Source organism: Poecilia formosa, unplaced genomic scaffold (genome assembly GCF_000485575.1).
Source record: "Poecilia formosa unplaced genomic scaffold, Poecilia_formosa-5.1.2 Scaffold746, whole genome shotgun sequence".
In the NCBI taxonomy this organism is placed as follows: Eukaryota; Metazoa; Chordata; class Actinopteri; order Cyprinodontiformes; family Poeciliidae; genus Poecilia; species Poecilia formosa.
This window is the reverse complement of record NW_006800685.1, coordinates 69117-89789: the sequence shown is the minus strand read 5'-3', so window position 1 is coordinate 89789 and position 20673 is coordinate 69117. Positions and strand designations below refer to the sequence as shown.

Below are 20673 nucleotides of genomic sequence, written 5' to 3'. Positions count from 1 at the left end.
TGTTGCATTTTAAAAGTCCGAGTCAATCTTTCCTCTTCAAACGTCTAATATTGAAAAAAAAAAAACTACTGTGAAACTTTTTTTTTTCACAAATAAGTGTGCATTTAAACCAAAGAAACGCTTGGTTTAAATGCATACCTAGCTTTTCTGTTTGGAGCCTGAACAAACTACGGGCGCCATCTTGGTTTAGCTTCGGTTGATAACGACGCAGGATTTTTTTTAAATTTTATTTTCTTGTAAAAATAAGGTAACCAACTCCTTCTGTCTGCTATTTATTTTTGCTGACATACATTTCAAAATATAATAAGAAAACGACGTAATAACAGTAAAACGCTTTTTAGGTAGTTTTTTTTTAACTTTGAGGTTATTTATGACCATTGAGACCAATTGAATATCTACACATTAGAATAATCTAACTAAATCAATAGAAAACCTATCGTGCTTAAAATATATTTGAACTTAGTCCAATTTATCTCATAAACTGTTAAATTTAATTCAGTTATAGTTATAGCCTGTATTGATACAGTACTGATTTAGCTATTTCGTTTGGTCAAAATTGATTATTTAAAGTGGATGCAAGACCAACAAATCTTGATTTTTAGATGTTTATTATTGTCTAAATATTAAAGTAAAAATAAGGGGTGACGAATATTGAAAGTGTCATCTAATCAACTACTATTTAAGCTATTAATGATGTGATATTGTAAATAACAATATGCAGTTAGATGAAGCTCTGATTGCAGAATGAAAGTACCTTTTGAAAATTATAACCTTTAAGGAGGTATTAAACATTTTAAGCTCACATTTCTGTATTAAAAATGTGATTTTATTAGTCTGATGTATAAAAGTCTAACATTTTTCTTGAATTTCTTCAAAAATTATCCCTTACAATATGTAACAAACACTGACAGCATTTATTTTTTGCTTATGAAGTGGCATTCTGGTTTAATATCTTACTATAATACCGTTTTTGTTTTATTTTTCAGCCGCTCTCCACTGTCCCATCCACCAGTTCGAGTGTGCGAATGGCTTCTGTGTGCCACAGCCGTTTGTGTGCGACCACTGGGACGACTGTGGGGATAACAGTGATGAGCAAGACTGTGGTAACCTACATTTCTAAAGAAGTGGCAACAAGTGTGCAATCTGCCTACTGACTCCCATTAAACATCTCTGCCTTGCAGAATATCCAACCTGCAGTGGCAACCAGTTCACTTGTTCCAGTGGCCGTTGTATTCCTCAGAACTTTGTGTGTGACAAGTTCAACGACTGTGGAGACTTCAGTGATGAAAGTGGATGTGGTGAGATTCATGTGGACTTCCATTTGGCCTTTCTATCATTCTACCTAAAGCTCTGTGAAGAGAGCATTCTTTCACTAAATTTAACAATTCTGAAATAAATTTGATCTACTCTAGTTTGAAATCTAAGAGTGGTTATGGTTGAAATTGGTAATTTTGCTTACTATACATTCGGTAAAACATAAAACACTTTGTGATTTGTGGAGCATTTATTGACTTTATGTCAATGTCTTTTTTGCTTTAAAATCAATTTACATTTTAACTTAGTAAAATCACCCTATTTTGTGTTTTTATAATTTAAAAAAAGGTTTCAGAAGTCCCAAACAGTGTTTTATATAATGTGTCATTTATTTAAAGTAATGCTGTGCATGTACAGTAGGTGATGCAGTTTTTAAGGTGCAAAAACCTTAATATCCCTCTCTTTTGAGTTTTCAAAAAATAAACAGTTTTATATGTAGTTATTATTAAATAACACAGGTCAAATTTGACCATTTTAAGTATTGTTAGAATTTAACAATACTTAAATTCTAACAATATTTAGAATTTAACAATTAACATACTGACTGTTATAGTTCTCCAGTCAATGTAAAATTTCTCATGTAGGCATTTTGAAATCTAACAACTCAGGGTGTTAGAGCATAACAACTGATTTTACAATAAGACGGTGTGACATTGAGAGTATTATTAGTTCTTATCACATAATAATGCATGAAACGTGAAAACAGCCTTAATAAGATTTGTTGAAATCTTCCCTAAAATGGACACTTTTTAAATATTTTTTTTCTGTGGCTTTCAGATAGTGACTCTCGGGACTGTTACCCTGGTGAGTGGGGTTGCCCAGGCTCAATTGCTTGCATCCCAGTGGGTAAAGTGTGTGACGGCAAACCTGATTGTCCTGGAGGAACGGATGAGACCAACACCACGGCACAGCAAACATGTGGTAAGTTTTTGGATGGAGATTTTTTAAAAAGGGGGGAAAAAATCAGCGCTGATACAGTTTGGAAGATAATTCAACAGGATGTAAGGAAGTATTAAGTATATTTCAGATGTTGATTAGTATGGGGAAACCTAAAGGATTTTACCAAAAGCAGTATTTCCAGACTTCATTCCCAAAACTATTCTCTAAAGGTTATCCATTCATTATAAACTGTAGGAATCCAGGTCAAAATGAGAATGCTTTTTACTGTAAATCAAGGTGCTAAGGTTTTAAACGTGGTGTTTTAAACTCCCAGCTTATCACTTTGTAAGATCATATTGTCATCATAACTCCTATCTGCTTTCACACACTCCTGGTTTAAGATTAACCTTTGTTGGTTTGTCATTCTCAGTAAATCACAGCAATGATTCTGGTCACGTTGGTGCTCTTCTGATAATGTTCTCTATTGCCTTCCTCCTTGATGATAACAAGCTTGTAAAAAGACCAATAAACATGATTTGGAGTTTATTCACAGGTCTGGACCGGTGCTCTGCCTTGAGTTGCGAGTATCTCTGCCACCCTTCTCCCCAGGGTGGCACATGTTACTGCCCTGATGGATTTATAGTAGCTAACGACAGCCGCTCCTGTGTAGGTGAGTCACATGTTGTTGTTTTTATACATGTGTGAATTCCTCACTACTGTGAAAAACATTCTGGAAATCTGCAATAAAATGCTTTCAGCGTGTTTTTTTAGTTGTTGATTATGAGTCAGCATGGAAGAGCTAAATTTACAGCCTTAATTTCACAGCTGTCTGGTTATAGATCCTTGCTGTTCGCCCTTTACGCTTAAAACGTGACTGTTTGCTCTGCTGCACAGACTATAATGACTGTGAGATCTGGGGGATCTGTGATCAACTCTGTGAGGATCGACCTGGGACTCATCACTGCAGCTGTGCAGATGGATACTTCTTGGAGCAGGGACACGTCTGCAAAGCCAATGTGTCAGGTACACAAACATCAGGTTTAGATCTCACTCTACACACTGTAAAACGTTTGAAGGTGGTTTAACTTGAAAATGAAAGTCCAAAATATTAGATTTTACATAATACTGCCACTTTAAAAATGAGCATGAGGTAATTTTGACAGTTTTTCATCTTTAGTTTCATGCAAGATCTTTGTGTCAAAAAGATGTTTCTTCCCAATTTGACCCAAGCAAATGTTACAAGTCAATGTGCCAGTAGAGTTTCTACTCTGAACTGTTCAGTTTGGATAGAAAATGGGTTTTCCTGGCATGCCTTTGAAAGAAAATGTCTTTTACATATCTTTGGGGGAAAAAAGTGTGTCAAAAACATTTTTAAAAGATAAATTTAACACAGTTGAATGTTCCATATCTCACAATTTCTTTTCCAATTAATTTTTTAGGTGGGCTGCCACAGCTCATTTTTACAAATGGGGGTGACGTGATGATGGCTGATATTCACGGGCGCTTTGTCAGAACTCTGGTGCCGGCCCAGGGCAGAGGTTACGCCGTTGGGGTGGCCTACAACATTCGGAGCAATTTAGTCTTCTGGAGCGATACAAATACAAAAAAGGTCTGTCTGGTTCACTGTCTGCTTTTCCTCCTTTTCTAATGATTGCAAAACCAACTCCTTAAATCTCTTTTCTAGGTTTATTCTGCCAGCTATAACGGGGAAAACATCAAGGAAATTCTGACCACTGCAGTCCCCAATGTCCAAAATCTTGCAATGGATTGGATCAACTTCAAACTTTATGTTTTGGACGCAACTCTGGAGCGAATTGATATGTGCGACTATGATGGAGGGAATCGAGTCACGCTGGTGGCTGAAAACTTGGAAACTCCTCATGGCCTCGCCCTGGATCCTACGGTGGGGTGAGTCCAGTCGAACCACATCCTTTCAATCAAATCGCATATTTTCTTGTCATCTGTGAGACACCTGGATGTGTTTGTTGTTGCACAACATCCCCCTTCAATGTTTGCTTCCTGTTTGCAGCTACATGTTTTTCTCAGACATGGGTGTGAACCAGGAGAACGTAAAGCTGGAACGGGCCTTCATGGACGGCAGCAACCGAGCGGAGCTCATCAAAAGCAGACTCGGCACACCCACTGCGATAACCCTGGACATCATAACAAAGAGGGTCTACTGGTCCGACAGCCACTTTGACACGGTGGAGACGGTCACATACAGCGGTTTGGACAGGTTTGGGATTTTTCTGCTTGTCTTGGCATGTGGTGCGTTTCTCTCGATGTAACATCTGAACTGTGGCTGTTTTTTTTTGTTTGTTTTTTTTCCAGGAAAACAGTCCTCAATGGTGCAACGCAGTCGCCACATCCTTTCGGGATGGCTGTGTTTGAAAACCATGTCTTCTTCACTGACTGGACCAAGATGGGGGTGATCAGAACCAATCGCTTCAACGGCAGCAATCCCACTCTCCTCTATCGCACAGCCAACCGACCAGGACACGTTGTCGTCTCTCACTCTCTCGTTCAGCCTTTTGGTAGGAATGCTCTGGTCCGTCTTGGAACAATGAGTCGGTCTGATCATGAGAGGTAATCCCATCTGTTTCTTGCTGCAGTGATGAACCCGTGTGGCAGACACAATGGCGGCTGTCAGCATATTTGTGTTTTAAGCCACCGCTCAGATAACGATGGTTTGGGCTTCCGCTGTAAATGTCGCTATGGTTACGATCTTGGATCCGACCGTCATAGCTGCTTTAGTGAGTTTCCCTTTTCTTTCTGGTTGTGTTCCAGGTTCTGCTTTTTTAATGATGAAACTATTGGATAAGTTGTAATTACTTTCTCCAATTATTCTATTTCTTGAATTGAATTTGTGACCGCAGTCTTTCTCCTTCCACAGAGATTAAGGACTACTTGTTGGTTGCTTCCTCCCTGGCCATCCGGGGAATCCCTCTGAACTTATCTCTCCAGGAGGACGTCACTCTTCCCCTGAATGGACTCGGATCCTCTTTTTCTGGCTCCGCTGTGGAATTTGATGGGAAAGAAGAGGCTGTGTTTTACAATGACAGGTCCAAAGGACTCATTTACAGATCCAACCTCAATGGGACCGGTTAGTATACGTGGCATGTTTTGTGGATATTGCTAGTAATTTTGGGTTCACTTCTTACTTTGTTGTTGTTTGAACCCCATCAGCTCAGCAGATTTTGACTGGGAAGAATGTGGGAACCGTTGATGCGATGGCTTACGACTGGACCTCCAAGGTTTTGTTCTGGACCACATCAACGTACAGGGCAGTGGTGGCCTTCAGAGTCACAGACAAGTCCAAGAAAGACATTGTTACTGGGCTCAGATACCCGAAGGGTATTGCGATTCATCCAAGTGCAGGGTGAGTGCTTCAAATATTGAAGAATGCATGTAATTTATTGGGATAAATTAAAAGGGGTACATAGTTGTGAAGTAGAATGACAGTTCTGTTTTCTTGTTTATCTTAGATACATTTCTAAGCTAAGTTGTGTATCTTTATTCAGTTCTCTTTGCCCAGATGCCCCTGAATTAAATTCACCTAACTCATAAGCATGGTCTAGTCAAAGTCCAGACTGTAAATCTAATTTAGAATTTAGAATCTGCGGCAAAACTTGAAAATTGATGTTCACCCATCCTGAATGAGCTTGAGCTACTTTGTTGTGAATTGCTGAAAATGCTGGATGCTGCTGTTGACATAAACTTAAAGAATTACAGTTGTAATTGATGCAAAAGTTTTTTCTACTAAATATGGATTCAGTATGGCTGATGTTTAAATATTTATTTATTTTTTTTAAAAATCCACTATTTGTTTCCTCTTCACAATTATGACACATAAATAATCTATTGTACAAAATCCCATTTGTGCTTCTAATGTAAAAAAAAATTGCTGCGGCGTTGATTTACTTTGGATGAAACTGTTTGGACAGTTTGCAGTTTATTGCATATTAAAGTCAGTCATGTTTTTATTTTTTGTAATTTTTGTTCTTTCATTGCTTCGCAGATACTTGTTCTGGTCTGACTGGTACCGTCCAGCCGTGATAATGAAAGCATTCCCTGACGGCAGCAACGCTGTTCCTCTGGTCAACACAACGCTGGGATGGCCGTTTGGACTCGCTCTGGATTATGTGTAAGGATGACGATGATACCTGCTGTTTATCTGTGCACTCTCAACCTTTTTCTTTTAAAATGCTGTGTTTTCCTTCACCATTGGATGTGATTTCTGTGTTTGCAGAATGGACAGGTTGTACTGGGTGGATTCCCTTCTCGATCAGGTTGGCCACATTAGCATCGAAGGAACTGACAGACAGACATTCACCAGCATCGGCCAGATCACTCAGCCCTACTCGTTGACAGTTTATTCAGGTGATCTTGTTAATTGCAGCATCATGATTTCAAATTTCCCCATCACAACTCTATGCTAGAAAGTCACATGCATCTTCTAGTATTTTTAAGAATAAAATAAATAAAAAAATGGTGCTAAAATAAATGACAGTACAGCAAATTCAAGAAAAAAACTTTTCCATGTCTAATTTTTCATAAGATAAAGCTTCTAAATTTACCTATTGATTACTTTTCATACGGTGAAATCTGAAGCTGATACTTACAGTTGATAAAATATATGGCTATGTTCACACAGCAGGTCTTGATGGTCAATTCAGATTTGTTTGCTGAATTTTCTTTTTTTAACAATAATTTTATTCTGGAAGTAAAATGCTTATGTATTTTCTGTCCTGTAGACTACCTCTACATATCTGACACAAGGACCAGAGCAATATTTGAGATGAGGAAGAGGGATGCAGGAGGAAGCATAATGATCAGGCAAGGAGTCACCGGCATTTTGAACATCAAGGCCTATTCAGCTGACCTCCACAGCAGTAAGTTTACATAAAGCAAGACACCAATATCTTGTTTAGACACTTAGACATGATTGATGATTTGAAACGTGGATCCATTCACTGGTTCCAGAGACAGGAACCCATTCACTCCCTATTTGTCCTCGCTCCTACAGCCTTCAACAGCCGCTGTAATGCAGTGCCGAATGGACTCTGCAGCCACTTCTGCTTCCCAACTCCCTCCTTCAGCCGGGTGTGTGGCTGTCCGTACGGCATGAAGCTTGAGGCCAATCAGAGGGACTGCATCAAGGACGACTCCGTCCCTCCGCCTGACAACTGCGGCGACTACGCCTTTGAGTGCGACGAAGGACGCTGCAGGCCCAACTCGTTCCGCTGCGATGGCATTTTTGATTGTGTTGACAAGACCGATGAGGCCAACTGCACTGATACTGGTAAATGTGTTTGTGAAGTAGCTGCGTGTAATATTTAACCACAGTGATTTTAATAAATGAGTTGAAAGCCTCATGCATCCCCACCAGGAGCGACCTGCTCTCCATACGCTTTCACCTGCAACAACAAGCACTGCATTTACTCCAGCTGGCGCTGTGACGGCCACGACGACTGTGGAGACGGCTCAGACGAGGACAACTGTCCCACTCGTGTCCCAACCACCTGTGGGCCTTCCTACTTCACCTGTGATAACAACAAGTGCATCTCCAAGAATTGGTTGTGTGACGGTGACAATGACTGCGGCGATGGCTCTGACGAACAGAACTGTAGTAAGTTTATCCTCGTCTGTTTAGTCTTCACTCACGTACGTGATAATTTAAGTGTGCTAAAGGAAAAGTGTCATTCCCAGATTCAACCATCACCACATGCCCTCCTGGCTTCTTCCTGTGCCCGGACCACCGCTGTATCAGCGACTACTACGTGTGTGATGGAGACCAGGACTGCTTGGATGGATCAGATGAGAAAAACTGTGGTACGTATCTGTAATTTTTTTTTTTTTTTTTTAGATTTTCAGTTTTGTTGTTCTATATTTTCCATGTTTTCTCTCCTTTCCAACTCCCTCCAGAGTTCTCCTGTCAGTCCTATGAGTTTGCCTGCGCCAGCGGAGATCAGTGCATCGGCTCCTATTACCGCTGCGATGGCGTATTCGACTGCAGGGACCATTCAGATGAACAAAACTGCCGTAAGATAACCAGATAAATTGATATGTATGATTGTAATAATCATAATTTAGGGTGCTCATCAATACATTTGATACGTTTTTCTTAGAGGAATTAGGGGTGGGCATTTATCGTGATACATTTGTCTCATGATAAGAAATTAGATTTATTGTTGCTACAATAAATTCCAAATGTTTTAAACCTTTTAAAGCTGCCCTTATGGCTTGGATTGTTAATTTTACTACTTTCTGCACTCCTAAAGATGGTCACAGCCATGCAGTTACCTGAAAAAAGAGGCAATAAATAGTTTGTATTGTTCCTTTGTCGTTTTCACAATAGTACCATAAAATATTGTGATAAAAGCTTTCAGTCTGTACTGCCCACCCTGGTTCTGACTGACCCTATGTTAGCTATATTTTTGTTAAAGTTCTGCTTTGTGACCTGCAGCCACTCGAGGTCCGGGCCTTTGCCACAGCGACGAGTTCCAGTGCCAGACCGACGGTTTCTGCATACCAGACGAGTGGGAGTGTGACGGCCATCCGGACTGTGAGGACGGCTCCGATGAGCACAACACATGCCCGGCCGTCACCTGCAGCTCCAGCTACTTCCAGTGCACCAACAAAATGTGCATCCCGTCGAGCTGGTTGTGCGACGGCGAAAACGACTGTCGGGACATGAGCGATGAACAGAACTGTCCCACCCCTCCCTTCAGCTGTCCCTCTGGACAGTGGCTGTGCCCCACCGACCAGGTGTGCATTGACCTGGACAAGGTGTGCGACGGGCAAAGAGACTGTCCCAACGGAGCAGACGAATCACCAATCTGCAGTGAGTTTCCTCCCGTTTACACCCCACTAAAGAGAAGAACAGTGTAACTGACAGATTCTGATGCACTTCTTTAAAGACCAAGACGACTGTGCTCTGAACAACGGAGGCTGCAGTGACGGTTGCATCCAGGGACCATTCGGGGCTCAGTGTACCTGCTCACCTGGGTTTCAGCTCCTCAACGACTCCAAGACGTGTGAAGACATCAACGAGTGCCTGATCCCTGGTTACTGCAGCCAGCAATGCTACAACGAGAGAGGAAGCTTCAGGTGCCACTGCTCAGACGGTTACCTCTTAGAGCCCGACGGACGCACATGCAAAGCTACAGGTGAAAACCAAGCAGAGCTACAATAAACCTGAAAAAGGCTAAAATGATGTAATGACAAAGAAATGTAAGGCTATACTACATACTGCTTAAGAGGAAATGAAGCATTTTCTTAAAATAACTTCAAAAGTTATTTGGACTTTAATTGTGAATTATTTATTCTTTTAGTTTATTTTCATTATATATTATTCTTATATGCTAATTTATTTATGTTTACTTAACTTTAAGAAGCTTTATTTGATTTGATTTTACATCAAATTATTTTAAATTTAAATCCAAATGCATGTACCTTTTGCAATTACAATTATGATTTGTTTCTTTGTTACCAATTTTTTAAATAATTTTTTTAGTGAATGATTTGTTTCTATTGCTTACGTTATACTTTTCATGACTTGAATTGGTTTTCACAATTCCTCAGCTATACGATTTTAATTTATTAAGCAATTAAATAATTTAGGGTTTTGACCTTTTTATTATTTACCAAGTGAAAAATAGTCAGATTTTTGTTTTTATATTTTATTTTAATCTATTTTGTAACCTTTGCGAAGCTTTCCGGGTTTTTTTTAAAGTGCCCGATAATCAAGGTTTGATAGGGTTACGGTTAAAAACAAAACAACAAATATCTAAGTGTTGCAGTACCAATAACCATAAATTCTCTTTAGATTAGCTTTGGATTTTGTACACAGAACATTGACACATTTTATTTCCTTGCCTTTAGACCCACATGCTGCTGTACTTTTGGTTGCAAAGCGTAGCCAAATCCTGGCCAACAGGCTCATCATGAGGCCACCAGTGATCCGTCCAGTGGTCACCGGGTCAGGCATCGTGTCTGTGGACTTTGACCGCGAGACGTCCAGGATCTACTGGGCTGATGCCACACAGAAAAAGATATGGAGTGCCTTTCAGAACGGTACAGAAAAGCGAGAGGTAAGTGAAACAGAAAAATGAGCTACATATGCACTGAATGCAGGGCGAGGTTGTTAATGTTTCTCTGGTTCAGGTGTTTTCCACTGGTTTGATGGTGCCAGAGACCATCGCTGTGGACTGGGTGGGTCGAAATCTTTACTGGACCGACTCTGATCTGGAAAACATTGAGGTTTCAACTCTGGACGGTCGTTATCGGAAGGTCCTCCTAAACAAAAATATAACCAGCCCCCGTGGGCTCGCTTTAGATCCACGCAACCAGTAAGCTCATATTTAAGCATGTATTTGGAATGACCAGTTTATTTTTGGAAACGGTCAACACCAGCTAAACAAGTCGATGTTTCTTGCAGCACATACTTGATGTTCTGGTCCGACTGGGGTCAGAACCCCAGGATCGAGCGAGCCAGCATGGACGGAGCCACGAGACAAGTGATTGTCAGCACTAAGATCTATTGGCCCAACGGTCTAGCTCTGGACTACACCACACACAGAGTCTACTTTGCAGACGCTTACCTGAAATATATCGACTACTGTGATTATGATGGCAGAAACCGCCATCAGGTCATGGCAAGTGACTTGGTATGTTCAATCTATTGTTAGAAAAGAGTAAAGTGCTTGCTTGCTTTGTAAAGTTTCTAAACTCCAGGTAAATGTGTGCCTGCTCGCATCAGGTTCTCCAACACCCACACGGTATGACTATATTTGAGGACAGCGTCTACTGGTCGGAGCGCTACACCAGCAAGGTGATGAGTACCAACAAGTTCCATGGTGGAAACATCACGACTCTTTTCAGCGGTATCTACCAGCCGATGGGTATCGTAATGGACCATCCAGTCAAACAGCCAGCAGGTCTGTGCTTTACATACAGTATGTTTTCATAAAGTCACAAGTTTGACCAAATTAATGGTTTGTAACTGACTTTTGTGTTTAGCCATCAACCCTTGCAGAGAGCACCTTTGCACACAGCTGTGCCTGCTGTCCACCCTGAGGCCGAGGTATTACACCTGCCACTGTCAGTCTGGCTGGAAGCTGGACTCAGACCAGCGCACCTGTATCAAAGGCAGGTTTCCAACTAGTTGTAATATATGATAAATATCATATATTCAGCACATTTTTCTCGACAACTTAAAAACAGGTTACATTTTCTCATGTTTTCTCCTGTTTTGCTGCAGACGACTCTCCCTTCTTGATGGTGGTGAGGGACACTGTGATCTTTGGGATCCCTCTGGACCCCAATGACACGTCCAACAACGCCATGGCCCCCATATCTGGCATCACCAAGGGACAAGACATCGACTTCGATGACAAGGAGCAATATGTGTACTGGGTGCAGAGCACGGTGCGTGGATAAACTAGACAAAGATTTAAAGACATGGGGGGAACGAATGGTGTCTTTAGGAGCAATAACTGTCATTGATCATTTTTTTGTCTGAATTTATCTCACATCATTGTGAAGGGATTTTGAGCCACTCTTGGTTAAAGCATTGTTTCAGTTAAATGCACAACCCTTGAAAACTCCCAGAGTAGGACTGACTGAGTCACTGCAACGCTCTGATTTCTGCCACTCTGTTGTAGATTTGCTGCTAAAACAGATTTCCAACAATTTTACAGGTTTACCACTTGTGAATCAAATTTTTCTCTTTAGAGTGACACTTCTTAGACTGACAGACATCAACAGTTGCTCCTTTAAGCTGGTATTTTTCTGCATACTCCAGTAGGATGCAGCTTGATAATAAGCTCCCGTTTGCTGCGTTCCCGTCTAAATCCTATGGAATCAACAGAGACAAACTTACATTTTCCAATACAACGAGTCATTTAACTCTCCTTTTCTTCTGACTGTAAATGCCTGTGCTTAGTTATTTACAACTGAATTGAATGCATAGCTTAAACTAGTGTATTTCTAACATATTTTTGCTGATCTCTTTTTTTTCAGAGTTCAATTTGGCGAATCAAAACCAACGGCAGCGACAGAGCTCAGTTTGCTCCAGCTGCTTACATGGGCGCGCCATCTGGTCTGGCCTTTGATTGGATAAGTCGAATGATGTATTATACTAATCCCACCAGCCAGACCATTGAAGTGAGGACTTTTTGTTTTTGTGTTTTTAAATACTCTTCACTGCACATCGCCAGAACTTGTCTTGGTTGACGTAGATAAAGACATTAGAACTCTAAATAAAACTGAAATAGAGTTTTGTTCTGACAGCTGTTGTGATTTTAGCTGTCAGTTGTACAAAAAAGGAATAAATTTTGTTGTTGTTTTTAGGTTATTCGTGTAGACGGAAATGAGAAATACAGGAAAACCATCATCACCTCAACTGGAAAACCAGAGGCAGCAGGAGAGCCTTTTGGGATTGCACTAGATCCCGCCCGAGGGTAATCCATCTGTCCACTAAAGAGGGAAAAGAAATATCAACCTCAGGAAGCTAGATGCCTTACTGTGCTTCTTATACAGGCAGACTTGACTTCATGTAAATGTTACAGGGTAGTGTGTGGTGTGATTCATTTGTTTCTCACATCTGTTTCCCTCTCAAGGAAGCTGTTTTGGACAGACAAAGGGTCAGATAACGGTGTTCCTCCAAAGGTTGGCAGCGCTGATATGGATGGAAGTAACCTGAAGAACCTTTACACCACAAACCTGGCGAACATTGGGTTCATCGCTGCCGACATTTCTGCCCTGAAACTGTACTGGGGGGTGTCAGGGTCAGGTGTGGTACGTAAAAGAACAATATACCAGCATAACACATCAAGTATTACCAGTAATTTAGTACTTTAACACAGCTTCTTCTTCTTCTTCGATGCATTTTTTGAATTTGTAACAATCAGAGCAAAGGCTTAATAGCTTTGATGCATGAATTGGGACAGTCTTGCAATTTTTTCATATTTGATTAGATTCAGACATTTTACTTTTATGTTACAGTTGGAAGAAAGCCAGAAAGGGAGGGAAGAAGGGATTAGACTAGGGGTCAACAACCTGCAGCTCAGGAGCCACAAGTGCCTCTTTGGACCTTCTAAATATTGAAAGGAACCAGTTAACGTTTTGAAATGCAAATACAATAACAAATGCAGGTTCTTAAACATTTTTATGTTTTTTTTCCCTGAATTATTTTCACTGAATTTCAACATGGAGAGACACTAAAAGCACCATCATTATGTTTTTAAATCTGTTTTCCTTGTTATTAGGTTGGAGTCTTTGCTTTTTTTTAATAACGTATCCATGTTTATCTTCATGGCAAATCCTAAAAACAGAAACAAAACGCTGGTCCTTGACAAGAAAATTCCTAAAAGTGGATATTTTTCTGAAAAGGTGTAATTTTTCAAAAAGCCATGTGACATTTGTGACTCTAAATGAATTTTATTTGGCTGACCTGAGAGCTTTCTGTTGTGAAGGTTGCAGACCTTTGGATTAGGAGGTATAGGCTTTTTTCATAACTCCTCTGTTCTGTCTGCTCAGATCGAATGTGGCACCATGGATGGAGTGACCCGTGTCACAGTGGTCAGCGGCCTGTCTCAACCTTGGGGCCTTACGGTCTATCAGAACCACCTGTACTACACCGACCTGGACTATGAGGTCCTTGAGAGGGTGGACAAGGACACTGGAGCCAACATGGTGGTGATGCGGAGCGGCCTGTCTGGCCTGCGTGCCGTAAAAGTCCACGCCAGAGACGGTATGAGAATATTCATACAGACGTCAATTGATATAGACTCATAATTCATTCATTTCTTTCAGAGAGGGAAAAATCAAAATTTTTTAAAATTTACATCCAGAGGTTGATTTTCATCTGTGAATATTTTAGTCGAAGTATTAATTTTCCTTCCTCTTCCTCAGACTCAGCAGGAACTACAAATGCCTGTAGCACCAACAATGGAGGCTGTCCGCACCTCTGTCTCCCCAAACCTGGGAATCAGAAGACCTGCGCCTGCACCACCGGATTTAACCCGTCTCAGGACGGCTCCCGCTGTGAAGAGTACGAATCGTTCGCCGTCGTCTCCACATCCGACTTCATCCGTGGCTTCCACATCAACAGCTCGGACCACTCGGAGGCGATGGTGCCCGTCGGTCGATGTACGTCGATGAAACGTTGCTTTGCATGCTGGTTTTGAAAACTTCCGCTAACGGCAGGCGGGATCTGATGGTTTCTTTACAGCATATTATTCCACTAAAAACAAGGTGGACCTCCACGTTGAGTCAGGCTTTGTTTATTGGAGTGAAGACAGCGTCTACTCGTCATACAGAGGCATCTTCAGGGCCAAAACAGATGGAGGAAGTTTCAGCCGCATCGTCAATTCAGGTGTTGGAGGAGAAGGCATTCAGGGTTTGGCTGTGGACTGGATTGCAGGTATGACTCATCCTGAAAAATGTTTTGCTTTGCTCATTTGTGAGGAAGATCGCAGCTATTGAACTACATTTCATGTTCAAATTTCAGGCAACCTGTACTTCACCAACGCCTTTGAGAAAGAAACCTTTCTGGAGGTTCTGTCCATCAACTCCTCCTACAGACTGATTCTAGTGAAGAGTCTTGAGGACCAGCCCAGAGACCTGGCGGTCAGCCCCAAACTCCGCTACCTGTTCTGGACGGACGGTGGCCAGTCACCCAAGATTGAGCGCGCCCTGCTGGACGGGACAAATCGCACAGTTTTGGCCTCGGCGAGCCTGGCGTCGCCTCGGGGTCTGACTGTCGATTACACCAACAACTTCCTGTACTGGACCGACGACGTTCTGGACATGATCTCCCGCATGGCCCCGGACGGGACGGGGCGGGAGATCATCCGCTACGGGAGCCGCTATCCGTCTCCAACAGGATTGGCTATTTTTGGAAACTACATGCTGTGGGTGGATAAGAAGCTTGGCAAGCTTTTCCAGGCCAGTAAAGACCCGGCCAATACGAACCAGCCAGAAGTGAGTCATGGGTTTCGTTTCAAAACAAGAAATATGTCCACAAATCTTAACGTAATTGGATAAACCATAAGTAGAATTTAGCATTTCTGAATTCCATTCACACAAATACTTATTTCATTAATAGCAATAGTATAAAAAACCGTGATAAATAGAAATAATAAACCTTCATTCTGTCCAAATTTAAGAAGTAATTTTTGAAGAAAACAAAACTTATGTGTTAATTTTATTCCAATCACTTTTAATAACTTCATTATGCTCTCTTCCTGTCCAATACATTTTCATCTTTATGTTTTCAAACATATTTTATTAGTTAAATTGCAGAAAAATGTAAGTTTGGAGTAATGTAAACACTGTCAATATCAAACAGTGAAATAGTACTGGGTTCCTAAAAGTCTAAGCATTTAATTTAAGATTTTTTTAGCTCTGAATATTCATGGAAACAGGAAGAGGGTGAAAAAATTATTTGTTCTTTATTCTTTGTCTTTATATTCATCCGCCTTATCGGCCCATCTTTCCATTTACACAAGTTTGTAGATTTTTTTTACATCAACAAACTCAAACTGGGCCTTTTGTAGGTCAGCAACCTTTTCCACTCAAAGGAAAAGAGACACTTTTGTCCAAGCTGCAAAAATAAAACTCGCTTAGAGTCGCAAAAAAATTTTTTTTTTTCTAAATATACATGAAATGTTTTATTATGAAAGCTAACAAAATTGAAATATATTTCTATTTTCAGATTTAAGAACAAAATGATTCCAGTAAAAGAAAAAAAAGCAATTTTGTAGAAAGAGATTAGCCTTTTCTCTAAATACGGATAGTGGAGAAAGATATGTTTCATAATTTGAAGCTAGTTATAGAACTTATGGAATAAAACATCTATAATTACTATTTTTTTGTTGCATCCATAATCAAAACCATTTTAAACGTTTTTGGTTTTGTTAGAGCCACAGACTCCTGCATCTCTCTCCGACTCATTCCTGGCATTCTCATTTTGCCTTCCCTTCTTCTTCATGGGTTTTGCAGGCTTTATGTTTGCAGCTTGACCTCTGCAGGAATATCCCACCATAATCTCCACCTGTTGGTTTTGAAAGCACTGTCGAAATTAATAGTGATTCCATGTCCTTCCTTTTAAGCAGTAAACATGTTTTTAACGTTGCCAGGTGATCCGGGACAGTCTTGACGGGGTGATGGATGTCGCCGCCTTCGACTCTCACGTTCAGCCCACCTCCGCCAACCTGGTGGGTTTCAACCCCTGCCACGAAGACAACGGACGCTGCCAGCAGCTCTGCTTCGCCATTCCCGAGCAGCAGCAACCCAAATGCGCCTGCGCTCACGGCTCGCTCCTTAGTAACGGAGTCTCATGCGGTTACGGGCAGGACGAGTTTTTAGTTTTCACCACCGACTACACGGTGAATAGCCTAAGGTTGGACCCGACGGATCACAGCCTTCCCTTCCCCACGGTGGACTTGGGCTACAATGTTATAGCGTTGGATTTTGATTACAAAGAGAGGCGAGTTTTCTACACCCAGTCGAAGGGGATTGGTCGGAGCATCATCGGCTACATCACAACAACATCGATCACCAGTCCGCCTGTAATCCTGGCCTCAGGTGAGTTTACTGCAAAGCGTCTTCGTCACTCTTCATTAGAGTCACGATAATACATTTTCCAAGACAATAACTTGACCCAGGAAACAACAACGTTGTTGTTTTAAGACCATTCTCAATCAATATAATGTAAGGACAAAATAATGCAAGAACACAGAGATCAATAACCTTTGATTTCCCTTGAGCAGCTAAAACCAGAAGTGGAAACGTTTTAAATATTCAAAATAAATAAACAAAACAACAAATAAAATGGATGCTGAAGTCTCGAAACAAAATTGTCCTTTTAGGCCAGTACACCAGAATGAAGCCTTTTGTGTCATTTAGCCATTTCAGAAAAACAAACAAACATGCAAATGGAAATGATCGAGCTTGATTTAATTCATTTTGTAATTTTTGATTTATTTTTGATCTCTCTGTTTTTTAACATCTCACATTCACTTACTTCCCAGACTTGGATGACCCAGACGGGCTGGCGTATGATTGGATCCACAAGCGTCTCTACTTCACCGACTACGCCAAGCGTAACGTCCAGTCGGTTGGCCTGGATGGGCAGAACCGCACAATCATTGCTCACGCAAACCGTCCCAGAGGCATCATCGTTGACCCGTGCTATGGGTAAAAAAACGCTAAATGTTTCAATTCAAGCTGATTTAATTGTATTTTTACACATCTGTAATATGTAATATCTCCTTTAATTTTGTTGCATCTATTCCCAGTTACTTGTACTGGACTGATTGGGGAACTCCAGCTAAGATTGAGAGGGCGACGCTAGGTGGGAACTTCCGGACCGCAATCGTCAACGACAGTCTGATGACACCAAACGGCCTTTCTATCGACTATGAGGACAGGATGCTCTACTGGGCTGACGCCTCGCTGTAAGTCTAAAACATCCCTCTTCCCGAAAGAAAGTCAACTCTCCCTCATTTCTCTATTCGTGTTTTTCAACAGTGACAAAATCGAGCGGGCCACCCTGAACGGCGAGAATCGAGAGGTGATTCTTCAGGGAGTCCAGTATCCGTTTTCCATGACCGTGTTTCAGCAGGACATCTTCTGGACGGACTGGACGGAGCGGGGCGTGTTCAGGGCCGGAAAGGACGACGGCTCGGGTTACACGGTGCTAGCCCAGGACTTGCAGTACCGACCCAACGACATCCACATCTACGCCAGCGCCAAGCAGGAGGCGTGTGTCAGCTTCTGTCAGCAGTTCAACGGAGGCTGCAGTCACATCTGCGTTTCGGGTGAGAACCCGTTCACCGCTTCATTGCTGGAAAAAGACGCAGCAGTAGGAAATTACGTATTAGGTAGATAAAAAAAGGAGTAAATTTCTATCAAAAAATAGGAATTTTGAGAAAAGTTTATAGCTTGAAAAGTCGAAAATTTGCTAGAAAAAGTCAGACATTTTCTAGAAAAAACATGGAGAGTTTCAACATTTGAAAAGGTTTCAGTCTTTTCTGGAATATTTCTGAGATTAATCTTAAAATTTCTGAGTCTTTTGGCAGAAATTCACTCCTCGACTTTGTAACTTCACAAGATGCTCAACATTTCCTATGTAAATTTTCTTCATAATTTTTGTGTCGCGAAAAACTTTATCCTTTGTATTATTGAAATTTTATTGTCACAAGACTGAAATCTTGTAATATTCTGACTTTATTCTTATAATTTAGAAAAATAAATTATCTTAGGCTGGCCCTAATGTTCAGTTATAGTGTTGACCTGAATAAAAAAATAAATAGACACTATCAAACAAGATGGCGGCTCTGGATGTGCTGACATCACTCTGATCGAAAACCCAAGGAGTGGATTGGTGGAAAAAAAATCAGATTTTCCAAAAATTTACTCTTCAAAACCCAAAAATGTGATTAATCAATAAATTGATTTGTCGGCCAGTTCTACACGACAGCGTAAAATTATTTACATCATTAATTTTGTAATTTTCGACAGTGTAAAATTACTAAACCAGAGATGTAAGGCGTCTTTAGTTTAGAGCCTCCGCAACAAAAAGAGACATTAATTAGCTCTGCTTCTGTGACTATCTCTCACTTTCTCTGTCATTGTTCCTGCAGGTCCAGTGGGCCCGGAATGCCAGTGTCCTCACGAGGGGAGTTGGTACCTAGCAAATAACGGCAAAGACTGCATCAAAGACACAGGGAAGCGCTGTAAGCCTGAACAGTTCACCTGTCTCAATGGTAACTGCATTTCAGCTCGCTGGAAATGCGACGGCTTCAACGACTGCAATGATAACTCCGATGAGCTGGAGAGAGTGTGTGGTGAGACAGAAAACTTTGTTTTTATGCCTCTCCTGTATAAAATGATTACTTGATTATGTAAAAAGCTATAATCTCTTATTTTGCTTCCTAGCTTTCCACACTTGCTCTCCAATGGACTTCACCTGCGACAACGGTCGCTGCGTCCCGATGACCTACGTCTGCGACTACACCGACGACTGCGGTGACAACAGCGACGAGCGGGGCTGCGCCTTCCCCACCTGCAACCCGACGACGGAGTTCACCTGCGCCAACGGACGCTGCATCAACTCGGCCTACGTCTGCGACGGCCGCAATGACTGTCGAGACAACATTACGTCTGATGAAATCAACTGCCGTGAGTAACGACAGGGCGAGAGGTTGATTCATGGAGCAATGAGTTTAGATCTACATGGAGGGGCGACGCAGTTTTAAAACGTCTGAATTCAATTTAAATCGTTTTTCATCCATTTATTTATCACTTAGCTCATAGTTTCTCCTTTTATGCACCAGTCTTTCCATCTATCTATCTTCCATTGTCATTTCTGCAAATTTTATTATTGAATTTTTACTGGGAAAATGTGCAGAAAACTTACTGCTTACAGAAAAACTCCAGATTATCTGGCGTTTCTGAGCAACTAAGCTAAAGTATTAAAAGTCAGGATAGAATACGAACAGAATCCACCTCACTGTTTCTTCTGTTTTCTAACCAAAATATTAGATCTCCTACTTTCAAATCACAATTCAAAATGCATCTGTTCACATTGGCCTATTCTTTGTCATTTTTCTCATTTAATTTCTATTGAATTGAAATAGAAAGAAAAAAATGCGGTGGTCAGATTAATATATTGTGCGTTCCAGTACAAGTCATATCTATGAGGTACTGAAGCTCTGATCTTCCTCCTCTTCCAGCTGACCGTGTGTGTCCAGCTGGCCAGATCAAGTGCGAACGCAACAATATCTGCATCTTCCCTGAAAACCTGTGTGACGGCTACAACAACTGTGGTGACAACAGCGACGAGAATCCCCTATTCTGTGGTAAAATACCAAAAGAAACTTTCTTTAAACAGACTCAGTCACTTTATTCTATTTATTCTGAATTTGTTTTTTTATGCATCACACCTGCAGCCGGCCGTACTTGCGCTGCCAATCAGTTCAGTTGTGATGCAGGAAAGTGCATTCCTCAGTCATGGGTCTGCGACTCCATCACTGACTGCACCGATAAGACAGATGAGCCTCCTTCTTGTGGTAAACCTTCTCTGTTTAAGCTTAAAATATATCTTTTAAGAATCGTTTTCTTGCATAAATAAAAGCTTCTTGTCTTAATTTGATGTTTTGAGTCACATTGAAATGTAATTTAAATGCATTTCTCTGTTTTTGTGCAGAGGACATAGCCAGAACATGTGCTGCTGGCGAGTTCACATGCAGCAACGGGAACTGCATCTCTCAGTCCTTGGTTTGTGACGGCAGCAATGACTGCTGGGACAACAGCGACGAGGCTCCAGAACTGCAGTGTGGTGAGGCAGCAGTTTTACTTGGAAAAGTATTCATAACACTTTTGATTCTTAAAGTTCTGTTACGTTACAATCTCTGATTTTGAAGTATTTTATTGGAACTTGATCTGACAAACCGACCGAAGAGTAAATAT

At 41.2% G+C, this 20673-nt stretch overlaps 1 protein-coding gene across 1 annotated transcript in view; it reads left to right on the top strand.

Annotated features, from left to right (window-relative positions):
• Positions 1 to 20673, top strand: part of lrp2b (low density lipoprotein receptor-related protein 2b) — a 41106-nt gene that overhangs the window by 3334 nt on the left and 17099 nt on the right. The window contains exons 6-48 of the mRNA XM_016666589.1: positions 987 to 1103; positions 1182 to 1298; positions 2092 to 2235; positions 2747 to 2863; positions 3088 to 3216; positions 3633 to 3802; positions 3878 to 4101; positions 4223 to 4429; positions 4525 to 4727; positions 4806 to 4946; positions 5087 to 5296; positions 5380 to 5572; positions 6212 to 6337; positions 6443 to 6573; positions 6948 to 7085; positions 7220 to 7495; positions 7583 to 7822; positions 7903 to 8025; positions 8119 to 8235; positions 8660 to 9037; positions 9114 to 9362; positions 10078 to 10286; positions 10360 to 10544; positions 10634 to 10862; positions 10955 to 11132; positions 11215 to 11343; positions 11456 to 11622; positions 12217 to 12360; positions 12547 to 12656; positions 12816 to 12993; positions 13735 to 13948; positions 14110 to 14346; positions 14429 to 14620; positions 14708 to 15180; positions 16338 to 16785; positions 17232 to 17397; positions 17499 to 17657; positions 17731 to 18020; positions 18846 to 19049; positions 19141 to 19383; positions 19938 to 20063; positions 20154 to 20273; positions 20411 to 20542. Of these exons, the coding sequence (XP_016522075.1) occupies positions 987 to 1103; positions 1182 to 1298; positions 2092 to 2235; positions 2747 to 2863; positions 3088 to 3216; positions 3633 to 3802; positions 3878 to 4101; positions 4223 to 4429; positions 4525 to 4727; positions 4806 to 4946; positions 5087 to 5296; positions 5380 to 5572; positions 6212 to 6337; positions 6443 to 6573; positions 6948 to 7085; positions 7220 to 7495; positions 7583 to 7822; positions 7903 to 8025; positions 8119 to 8235; positions 8660 to 9037; positions 9114 to 9362; positions 10078 to 10286; positions 10360 to 10544; positions 10634 to 10862; positions 10955 to 11132; positions 11215 to 11343; positions 11456 to 11622; positions 12217 to 12360; positions 12547 to 12656; positions 12816 to 12993; positions 13735 to 13948; positions 14110 to 14346; positions 14429 to 14620; positions 14708 to 15180; positions 16338 to 16785; positions 17232 to 17397; positions 17499 to 17657; positions 17731 to 18020; positions 18846 to 19049; positions 19141 to 19383; positions 19938 to 20063; positions 20154 to 20273; positions 20411 to 20542 (8283 nt within the window). The remainder of the gene's footprint in view (positions 1 to 986; positions 1104 to 1181; positions 1299 to 2091; positions 2236 to 2746; positions 2864 to 3087; positions 3217 to 3632; positions 3803 to 3877; positions 4102 to 4222; positions 4430 to 4524; positions 4728 to 4805; positions 4947 to 5086; positions 5297 to 5379; positions 5573 to 6211; positions 6338 to 6442; positions 6574 to 6947; positions 7086 to 7219; positions 7496 to 7582; positions 7823 to 7902; positions 8026 to 8118; positions 8236 to 8659; positions 9038 to 9113; positions 9363 to 10077; positions 10287 to 10359; positions 10545 to 10633; positions 10863 to 10954; positions 11133 to 11214; positions 11344 to 11455; positions 11623 to 12216; positions 12361 to 12546; positions 12657 to 12815; positions 12994 to 13734; positions 13949 to 14109; positions 14347 to 14428; positions 14621 to 14707; positions 15181 to 16337; positions 16786 to 17231; positions 17398 to 17498; positions 17658 to 17730; positions 18021 to 18845; positions 19050 to 19140; positions 19384 to 19937; positions 20064 to 20153; positions 20274 to 20410; positions 20543 to 20673) is intronic.